We start from the raw sequence: 12,031 nt of genomic DNA on the forward strand, positions 1-12,031 counted from the left end.
ACAGAGAGAGAGAGAGAGAGAGAGAGAGAGAGAGAGAGAGAGAGAGAGAGACCCATGAGAGAGAGAGAGAGAGAGAGAGAGAGAGAGAGAGGCTGAGGAACGGTTTGATGGAAGTATCCGAGCTGAGGTCTCACATGTGTAACCTTTAGCCATGGAAAAAAAATCAAGTTAGAAAGAAGATTAGGACTTCAGTGTTCTTGATCAAAATATCCTCTACAGTCTACAAGGAGGATCAGTTGATAAGAAACTCAGAATCAGATTCTTTCCACCCAGTACCGGTTTCTCACAATCAAAGACAACGCGGTAGCGAGTCATAAAGTTCTCTGTAAATTGTAAAAATGAAGAAATCCGTTAAAAATCTTGCATTTTGAAGTTTAGTGACACAACATTTTATTGATTGAGTTTCCAATTTGTTTCACGTCCGATGATGCTAATCTTTTCTATCTTCATGATGGCTAAACGGTGAAAGATTCCGTTGCTATATCTACGGCAATTCCTTTTCAGAGCAACGTCCCTTTGGATTTGTTGTGGCTTATTTTGCTGCAACTCAGATACTGACATGTAGAGTTCATTTGGGAATGTTTGATCCTATTCACATAGTAAAGTAAAGATATGTTAACTTAATGAAATTAGTAGAAGATGTCAGGGACAATAAGAAATCATGTACCTTCGTGAAAGATTGTAGGTCGCCTTCTGACACATTGAAACGGTTGGTAATGCTTGAAATGATGTTGGGGATTCCAACATAATCCTCTCACCTAAGGTTAGAGAATGCAATTGGTTATGTTGTGTTGACCCTGAAGTGTGGAACACGAATGAGTCATTGTCAACGGATTGGTTTCCAGGTTTGGAAGTTGAATTTGTGATAGCACGTTTCTACGGCTCTTGGTATCAATCACCCAATATAATTGTAGTATAAAGGGTTTTATCAATCCATAAGGACGCGTGCAAACAGTTCATATGCAATCAATATTTAACAAGTTAAGCCAAGCAAGAAAGGTTTTAAACTATCAACTATATAATTTAAAACAAGCATGAGCAAGACACAACATTGAACTGAAACAGAAATGAAACTACAAAAATAAGAACATGCATTGAACTAGAAATGCAAGAACATAAATGAAGCAAGATAAATCAATCAATTAAAGGGAGGTTATGGGGATGAGATGGTGACTTCAGTGGAGATCTTTAAGTTCACTAGGTTGCTAAATTAATCAAACACAAACAGTGTTGTTTCCTAGACAACAAGCTCATAAGCTAACCAGTTCAATCTCTTGACAAAAGCTATCAAATTCGAATCACTTCCTAATCTCAACTTCTGGTTGACGAAACATGAAATGAATATGCATTAAGACTCAGCTCATTAATGTCAAATAACACTCTAGACAACCAATATCTTGGGCTAGACATGAAATACTCTGATATTAGATTATCCGGCATTCCATCGAACACCTATTGGGCGTGGAAGCCTGAGAACTAATTACCACTTGATCAGAATGAGATTAGTATTATATACCTTAATCCAGAAGGAAAGCTAAACATTTCTACCTATGGGCAACCTAACTACCTAAAGTTCTCCACCTACACATCTAACTCATCCCCAAAACCTTAAGAATCTACTGAGATCTGACAAACATACTCAATAACTCAAACCCACATATCTCTAAATCATGCATTAGTAGATAGATAATGATCTGAGCAAGATAATACAAAGAAGCAACAGAAAATACTCAATAGATCAAAAGATATAACGTTTACAAGATTCTGGAAATTCTAAAGCAAAATGACAAAAAACCCTAATACAACTCGAGATGATAAGTTATTATGCAAAGAGCCTTTTTATAGTAAGTTTAGGTAGCCCTAAAACACTAGCAGACAAAATAGAAAGTCGGTTTAATGGTGCTCGATCGGTCTGCTCGGTCGTGCACTCGATCGGTCTTGTCGGATGACTTGATCGGATGGTTGGTCGAGCTGCTTCTCTGGTCCACTCGATCGATTCCATGGCTCGGATCCTCCTGCTCGATTGGATGCAACATCTACAATTGGTCGATTTGTCGCGATTTGCTTCTTTTCCCTTGGGTAAACACATGTTTATGCACAAAAACTACAATGCATGCAATGCAAGGCCTAGATTCTACAAGTGAAGCAAAACAAGGCAAATATGCATAAATTATCAAGTAATGAGACCTAAAATGACAAAAAAATGCATAAATCTAGTGCTAAAATGAGTAAAATCCAGACAAAACAACTTTTCTGATATAACTGCAACTCATCCAACAACTCAGATTTGATATGCGCCCTCTTTTCTTTGATTTTGTTACTTATATATAGAGCTGTCAAACGGGTTTAAGGTCCGCGGGAATGGCCCATTTAGTACCATTGCGGGGCGGGCCTGGACACTATAATTTGTGTCCATCAAATGGCGGGGGTAGCGAGCATGGTCCATGCAGAACACGGATTTAACGGGTACATCCAAGGCGGGTTTGCGGGTCTGCGGATTAGGCTGCAAAATTTTTTGAAATTTTTAGTCTGTTGATAGATGATAGAAGTTTTTTTTATCTCCTAATCTCCTGTTTAAGTTAACATTTAACCTAAACATAAAAACCTGATTACGCCTCACCCTCAAAACAATTTGGAAGAGTAGTAACTTTGAGTATTCTAAGCTTCACCATTCATATCATTCATCATCGATCACACCTCATATCAGTCATCACCCATCACAGTTTCACCACCTTAAGACAGCCACGTTTAACATAAAACAAAATTTTCAATGGTAAGTTACTAAGGCTTGACTGGTTTAAACGCAGCGGTTGCGGTTGCGGTTACGGGAGTTTGTGGAAGCAGGCGGTTGTGGTTTCAAGCGTTATAAAGCATTTTGAACGACTGGTTTATCGTTTGAAATTGAGTGTCTTAGCGGGAGTTTTATGACTGGAAGACCAGCGATTGCAATAGCGGTTTAAAATAAAAAAAACTACCAAATAAATATAAATACATTATAAAAGTGTATAAAACCAAAACTATATTATTATGATAAAAAGTATTAAAAATAAATATGAATAATAACTTTAAATCATAAATAAATTACTAAATAATTAGTCAAAATATATGAATTTATGCATTTATTCCAAGAAAAAACATCTCTAAGGATCATCCCATATCTCTCTTGCTATGTCATCTCTAACTGTCGACATATATTCATCAGCTGTTGGATCATAATTTCGATCGAGTACGTTATCTTCACGAGATGGAGATGTGTTTCCATCTGGATCAGCATCATAGTTCTCGGTTTCTTCTGCAGCATTAAAGTCTGTGTCAACTTCATTAGAATCTCGAATAAAATTATGCAATGCCATAGTTGCAGCAACTATCCTCTCCTGCATTTTCACATCATAACGAACCCAAACTTCTAAAATAGACCATTTTCCCTTCCACACTCCAAATGTTCTTTCAATTACTGATCAAAGCGAATAATGTCTCTTGTTAAATGTCTCTCTCAACCTGGTTGGTCTACGTCCAGCAAAATGATTTGGATGGTATGCTTCACCTCGATATGGAGCCAAAAACCCCCGCCGATTAGGATAGCCCGAATCCACTTGAAAATACTTCTCTGAATTTGGAAATGGAAAAAAATTATCCTGACGTGCACAATATGTCAATATCTTAGAGTCGTGTGCGCGTCCCGGGACTTCAATACGTGTGTATATAAACCTTATATTGAAATCACACACTGCCAAAATTTTCATTGATGTGTAGTTATGATGATTCCAGTAGGTGATCTTTTGATTGCCACCAACACGAACACGCACATGCGTACCATCTATAGCTCCAACACAATCTCGAAAATATGGAAAATACCTCCTATTATGCTCGTTTTTTGATATATTTGATTTGTGGTGGTATATCATCAAGCTCTTCTCTTTTCCATGAAACAATGTCTGAATGCAAGCAACAAAGGGCATTAAGAACATCATTAAATTTTGTTGTCATCGTCCGCTGTGCAACTTGAAAATCTGCTGCTATACTTCTTTGTAATGGATTATGTCCCAAAATCTTGAGCGACATTCCTAGTGCAACTTTAGATCTTACCCAATGAGAGTCTTTAAGACCATAATTCTTTAGCGTATTTAAGAGCTTAAGAAATACTCTTTGTCTCATACGTAAAAGATGGAGGCATTTTGTATCGCTTTCATGCATTAGTTGATGCATTATACGCTGTCCACGTTCTGGATCCGTTCTCAACTGTTCTATTTCACAAAAACGATTACGGTCAATAAAAATTACTGCTTCAATAACTTGGTCATCTGCTTCTATTATTTCTCTGATTGTGTTCAACTCCATGTCACTTCCTTCCTGAAAAAATCAAATTCTTGTCACCTAAGTTGGAATCATGAAAGCATAATATATCTCTCACCAAAAAAAAGAAAGCATAGAATATCAAGTCAACAAAACCAAAACTAAGCATAAAAAAAAATCATTACGAGACTCCTTGGTTTGTCGCTTCAAAAAATGTAGCTTCTCATCATCTGGGAGAGCAAGAAATAAGATCAAGAGATGCCCAATAAAGCTCTGTCATCAGAACTAGATCAGGTACTGCCCTCACATATTTGACAACAAGAGCCATACGTTCTTCAGTTGAATTTGTTGACTGATTTCTACACTTTGCATTTGTCATATGTTCAAGGTTATCATTCCGCTCTTCCATAGTTGCAGCAATACGGTCGAGTGTCAGTCTACTGGATTCTGTTTACACTTTCTGTTCCAACTTACATTTTTCACTTGAGTGTGTGTGGAAGATCTCTCTTGTGATGCAAATGACAGATCCACGTCGCCTAGATTTGCAGAGCTTTCCCTAGGAATTTTTGACATCCTATTTGGGTCTTGAGTTTTCATAGAACCATGTTCATCATGATTACGCATCAGATGATCTGTCTCTTAACCATTATTGTTTGTACAGTCATTATCATTTAAGTCAACTACTGGAGTATGACGGCGTACACCACGTCTTGGTTGCCATGACTCTTCAACCACAACAGTTTCATCTTGGAATACCACATCAAGAAGTGGTAGAAACCGCAATGGTTGCAACCGAAGCCTCGAACCTTCAGGATAAGCCTTATAAAACAAAACAAAAATTTATTCAAGATGCGATTATAAAATAAATAAAAATACAATATTCACAAATATATAAAACATATTATAATCGTTATATATAATACTCTTATAGTAACACCGATCAAATTATTAAATTACTCCATTACGTAAGCTCTTATTTTTTAAACCAACGAACAGTAATATAAATCGATCATAATAAAGTATAAAGTTGGATCATAAATCAAATTTATAATAAAGCATGTAATAGTGACCACCAATTTATGAAACCGATTTAAATAAGTTATTCATCAACCCACACAACAAACCAATTTAACAATAGCACATGAGAATATTATATAAATGTTACATACCTTAATTTTATCTTTCCACCAATGATCAGGGACATCAAGACTTCCTGTCGTCGAATTAAATCCAAGGCCAGTCGACCCAAACGTGATTTTACGATAGATTTCGTATTGCCTCTTTAAAGTATCAAGTCTGTTCTTAATTTTGTTCCACGTTAAGGTTATTGGAAATTTCTTTTTAAAATCAATAAGAACGTTTTATTTTCCTTTCTCACTCAAACTTTTTCTTCTTGAATTTCCAGCTTGTTTCTCTAGTGTTATCAATTCTAACAATAAACGGGTCATCTCATCTGACCAGTTGAGTTTCTATTCCATAAAACAAGTTTAAACACATATTCAATCAAAAAAGCTCAGAAAAATACACATGCAAAGGATGATGTCATCAAATTCTTTGAGAACATACGTTAGAGCTAATGAATGGAAGAAAGATATATATATATATATATATAACTTACGTTTGCATCTTGACTTTCATTAGCTTGGGTAGATGCCATAATTTTGATGGAGGAAAAACAGCTCTTAAAAATTTAGGGTTGCAGACAATGAGCGTACGATGGAGATATGTAAGAATATATATGCTATATTTTCTTTTTAATCAAAATTGTCATTTATTGTTTTTTTTAATTAACCAACCGCAAACGCCCGCAATCGCAAACACTTGCGGGGATGAGCTTTTGAAATCCATCGATTTCGAGCGAGCTGAAGCAGTTTAGAGCGTTTTCTATGATTGGTACCAAACGCTAGCAAACGCAATCGCCCGCCACCAACCTTTAGGTGGCTGAAATCGGGAGAACTAATCAACACCTTAATTAGTGTCTAGACTCAAGATAATTGAATATTTAGTCAAGATAAAAGTTAAAAGTTTTTATAAATCATATAGTGGATTTTCATAACAAGCCCAGTCCGGCCCGGCCCATATCAAGCCTGGTCCGTCCAATGTTGAGGAGGCTTAATCTTTTCCTTATCACCACTTGTATCAATCCTTATATAAAGGAGTCTAAGCTAATGAATAAAGCATCTCAATTCCCTTTCTATTTTCTCGAGGTTACAATACGTTATCAGCATGATTCTCTAAACCCTAAAAGCTAAAAGCTAAAATTGCCCCTAAACCTTAAACCTAAGAAGCTCGACGTTCTCTTGCTACTCCAAGGAGGTTAACGGCGATTCTGGATCTTGCTTGAGTTATTGAGGTCTTTAGCTCCCGGTCCAAATCCATTCTGTAATCAATAGGTGTTCAAGAGGTAAACAACATAAACCCTAAAACCATTGTTTCATGTTTATAATCTTAAAACCATGAAACTTGAACATGTGATTGTTGTTTGAAGTACTTTTCATATGAATTTATAAAACCCTAAAAATATGAAATTGTTGTTTGAAGTACTTTTCACATGAAATTATAAAACCCTAAAATATGTGATTGTTGTTTAGACTGTTTTTTCATGCGAAATTTCGAAACCGTACAATATGAGATTGTTGTTTGGACTGCTTTTCATATAACCCTAAAATCGATTATAACTTTGTTTCTCATATGGATTGTTGCTTATTTATATTAATATGAAGTTATAAAATCCTAATATATGATTATTATGAAAATCGGATATGAATGCATGATCACCTTAATATTTCTATAAAATAAAATCGATCAAGCATGAAATTATATAATGAAACCTAATAATGAGCATATGTCTTTTCAGATGTCGAAACTCAATAACTTGGATTTTTCTGCCCTTAATCTCTCTGGAGATAATTATTTACAATGGGCGATGGATACTAAGATTATCCTAAAATCTCTAGGGCTCGGTGAATGTATTATGAATGAGAATGACGAGCCCGAAATGAATAAATATAAGGCAATATTGATTATTCGCCATCACCTTGCGGAGAGTCTCAAGGATCAGTACCTGACTATTGAGAATCCCTTGGACCTTTGGAATGAGTAGAAAACTCGATATGATCAACAAAGTACGGTGTTATTACCAAAGGCCATGTATGATTGGAGGAATCTCAGGATCCAGGACTTTAAGTCCGTGGATGAATATAATTCAGACATGTTTAAGATAGTCTCTATCTTCAAACTGTGTGGAGAAGAGATAAGTGAGAAGGATATGCTTGAGAAAACCTTCTCCACCTTCCACACAAGTAACGTATTGTTACAACAACAATATCGTGAAAGAGGCTTTGAAACATATGCAAGTCTGATCTCATGTTTATTGCTCGCCGAGCATAAAAATGAATTATTAATGAGAGATAGCGAGATGAGACCTCCGGGATCAGCTCCACTCCCTGAAGCCAATGTTGTTGCATCGGATAAGAAAGAAACCAAAGAGATTAACCACGTCCAAAGAGACAATAATACATCCGGCCGTGGACGTGCTAAATGGCAAGGACGTGGCCGTAGTCACTCCTCCGGTCATGGGCAAGGTCTAGGCCGCATGTATCACGGTGGTAAAGGCCGTGGCCGTGGTACATCTTTTAAGCCGCAAAACCCGACAGGAAAATCAATTTGCCATAGATGTGGGATGGGGAACCATTGGGCTAAGAATTTTCGGACTCCCAAACATTTTATTGACCTTTATCAAGAGAGTTTCAAAAGGAAGAAACCAGAAGCTCATTAGGTGCATTATGATAATTAGGAAGAAACCAGAAGCTTATTTGAATAACCAAGTTTTCGACATCAAGTTTTACGTCAAGCTTTATAATTCTCTGAATTTTTATTACTTTGGATGTATTCTCAATAATTACTATGGATTTGTCTCTAATATGAGAATAATTTTATAAAAGTGTTTAAGATATAATTCTTATTTTAAAGTATACAAAAGGACATGGATACATTTGTGGTGGATAGTGGGGCAAGCCACACGATTTTAAGAGATAAAATATACTTCATTGACCTTACACTTAAAACGCCAATATAAGTACCATAGCGGGTATGGCTAACTTAATTGAAGGCTACGGCCAGACCCATATATTATTGCCCAAGGGTACGCATTTAGAAATTTCTAATGCGTTATATTCACCTAGCTCAAAGAGGAGCCTATTAAGCTTTAAAGATATAAGAATGAATGGTTTTCATGTTGAAACCAAGGGCGAAGGAAACAAAGAGTTCCTTATATTTATGAAAACGCCCAAGGCCATAAGAAAGTCCTAGAGACTATACCCGCTATATCAACATGCATATACTGTGCTAAGGCCAGTATGATAGAAGCCAATGCCACGGTAAGTAAAGAGTTTACCGAGAGATTCACTTTATGGCACGACCGGCTTGGTCATCCCGGGTCGAGTATGATGCAAAAATAATAATGAATACGTATGGGCACACATTAAAAGAAAGAAGAGTTATCTCAAAGAATCTCACGTGTGTAGCATGTTCACAAGGGAAACTCATAATAAGGCCATCACCAGTCAAAGTGACTAAGGAAACAATAAATTTTCTGGAAAGAATACATGGTGACATTTGTGGACCAATAGACCCACCTTGTGGGACGTTTAGATATTTCATGGTACTAATTAATACGTCCACAGGATGGCCACATGTATGTCTATTATCAACCCGCAACTTGGCGTTTGCGAGGTTACTTGCTCAAATAATTCGATTAAGAGCACACTTTCCAGATTTTCCTTTAAAGACTATATGTCTTGATAATGCTGGTGAATTTACGTCCCGAGCTTTTAATGCTTATTGTAGGTCCATGGGGGTAAGTGTGGAACATTATGTGGCACATGTACATACACAAAACGGTATGGCTGAATTATTTTTAAAACGAATACAACTAATAGCCAGACCATTGCTAATGAGATCAAAACTCCCGATCTCAGCTTGGGGACATGTTGTTTTACATGCAGCTGAATTAATTCGCATCAGGCCATATAATGAGCATACATATTCCCCAAAACAATTATTAAGGGGTCATGAGCCAGACATATCCCATCTTAAGACATTTGGATGTGCCGTATATATACCAATTGCTCCACCACAGAGAACTAAGATGGGTCCTCAGAGGAGGATGGGGATATATGTTGGATATGAATCTCCCATAATAAATAAGTAGCTTGAGCCGACCACGATTGATTTATTCAAGGCCAAGTACGCGAATTGTCATTTTGACGAATCCAATTACCCACTATGAGGGGGGGGGGAATAATAATAATTAGCTGGTAAAGGAAATTACATGGAATCAATCATCCTTATCATGGCAAGATCCTCGAACTATGGAATATGACTTAGAAGTCCAAAAGATAATACAAAAGTTAGCTGATAAAATTGCCAGATTCCTTTGACCCAAACAGAGTGACAAAGTCACATATACCAGCTATAAATGCACCAATAAGAATTGATGTTCAGGTAGGACACAATCAAGTTGCTAAATAGTCTAAAGCCCGTATGAAACGTGGTAGACCAATAGGTTCCAAAGATAAGAACCCTCGAAAAATAAAAAACGGTGCTAAGAATGAATCCGAGGTTGAGAAAACCGTGGTTACCCGAGACATAACCAAACCTCATATACCTAACAATGAGGCTTGGGACGCCAAGCTTCAAGGTACTGATGAAGTTCTTGATAATAATGAGATAGCGATCAATTATGTTATGTCCGGGATAAGATGGAACCGAAAAGATGTCGACATCGATGATATATTTGTATACAAGGTAGAATTTGAAATGAAATTGATAAGAGAGGATCTAGAACCCACGTTTATAATAAAGTGCACCCAACGATCAGATTAGAATAAATGGAAGTAAGCTATAAACGTGGAGTTAAATTCATTAAAGAAGAAGAATGTATTTGGTCCAATAATAAGGACACCTCTCGATATAAAGCCAGTTGGACATAAATGGATCTTTGTGACGAAAAGAAATAAATATGGTGAAATCTTGAGATATAAAGCACGGCTTATTGTACAAGGATTCTCACAGAGACCAGGAATATATTATGTGGACATATACTCCCATGTGGTGGATACTAAGACATTTAAATTTTTTGCTAAGTCTGGCTATATATATATATAAAGAATTGAGTTGCAGCTAATGGATGTAATGCCTGCATATTTATATAAGTCCACTGGATAATATATGAGATTACTACAGGGTATTGAGCTCAAAAATAATAAAGGTTCTCGAGAACAGCACTGCATAAGGCTGGACAAATCCTTTCATGGACTTAGACTAAATGGGCGTATGTAAGGTTATAAATGATCCCATCAGTCCATGTATTTTCATAAAGAGGTTTGCAAAAAAAGGATTTGTAATCATAAGTAGTGTATATGAATGATTTAAACCTCTAGGTAATCGACCAAACAGTTGAATATAAAAGGAAAGAATCTGAAATGAAAGACCTAAGCAATAATTAAGACATGTTTGGGATTACAACTTGAGTACGTGAATAACGGAATCCTTGTGCATCAAATGGCATCCAATGAAAGAGTACTCAAGGAGATTTAATAAGGACTAGGCCCGCCCATCGACCAGGCCCAATGGTGGTGAGAAGCCTTAGATTGGATAGTGATCCATTCAGTCCGTAAATGCCATACCTCAGTGCCATAAGAGCTCTAATGTATCTAGCGAGCCACACTATGCCAGATATATGTTTTGCCGTGTATTTATTATCAAGATTTAGCTCATGTTCGACCCAAAGGCACTGGAACGAGATTAAACATATTCTTCGTTACCTACAAGGTACAAAAGATTTGGGTCTATATTATACTAACCAACCGAAAAAGGGATTAGTTGGTTTTGCTGATGCAGGTAATCTCTCGGATCCGCACAACGGTCGATCACAAACTGGTTATGTTTTCACACACGGTGGTACGACAATATCTTGGCGATCTCAAAAGCAAACAATTGCAGCCACATCGTCCAACCATGCTGAAATTTCGGCGATGCATGAGGCCACCCGTGAATGTGTTTGGTTGAGGTCCATGACTCAACATATTAGGATCGATTGTGGGATGACCGAATGGAAGGCAACACCAACAATAATGTATGAAGATAATGCTGCCTGCATAGCTCAACTTAAAGATGGATATATCAAAGCATATCTTGCCAAAGTTCTTCTTCACTCATGAATTACAGAAAGCCGGAGAGGTCCAAGTGGAACAAGTTCAATCATGTGACAATTCGGCGGATCTATTCCCTAAGTCGCTTCCAACCTCAACGTTTAAGAAACTTATAAATCAAATTGAAATACATCGGTTGAAAGATCTTCAGTGAGCTTCAAATGAGGGGGAGTAATACGTGTTGTACTCTTTTTCCTTCACCACGGTTTTATCCCAATGGGTTTTCCTGGTAAGGTTTTAATGAGGCAACATCCCCAAGTGTATTACTAGCTCACAACAGTTATGACATCCAAGGGGGAGTGTTATATATCATATAGTGGATTGTCATAACAATCCCAGTCCGTCCCGGCCCATATCAAGCCCGGTCCGTCCAATGTTGAGGAGGCTTAATTTTTCCTTATTGTATTAGGGTTTACTTATCACCACTTGTATCAATCCTTATATAAAGGAGTCTAAGCTAATAAATAAAGCATCTCAATTCCCTCTCTATTTTCTCTAGTTTACAACAAAAGTAATATTTTTTG

At 36.9% G+C, this 12,031-nt stretch overlaps 1 protein-coding gene and 1 pseudogene across 1 annotated transcript; one reads left to right on the forward strand and one right to left on the reverse strand.

Annotated features, from left to right (window-relative positions):
• Positions 1-3,140: 3,140 nt before the first annotated feature.
• On the reverse strand, positions 3,141-5,741 carry LOC111828993 (annotated as a pseudogene).
• A 1,700-nt stretch (positions 5,742-7,441) lies between these two features.
• Positions 7,442-8,071, forward strand: LOC111828994. The gene has a single exon (XM_023777587.1). It carries the CDS (start codon positions 7,442-7,444, stop codon positions 8,069-8,071), a length of 630 nt encoding a protein of 209 aa, XP_023633355.1.
• The last annotated feature ends 3,960 nt before the right edge of the window (positions 8,072-12,031 follow it).

Source organism: Capsella rubella, unplaced genomic scaffold, assembly GCF_000375325.1.
Source record: "Capsella rubella cultivar Monte Gargano unplaced genomic scaffold, Caprub1_0 scaffold_8, whole genome shotgun sequence".
NCBI lineage: Eukaryota > Viridiplantae > Streptophyta > Magnoliopsida > Brassicales > Brassicaceae > Capsella > Capsella rubella.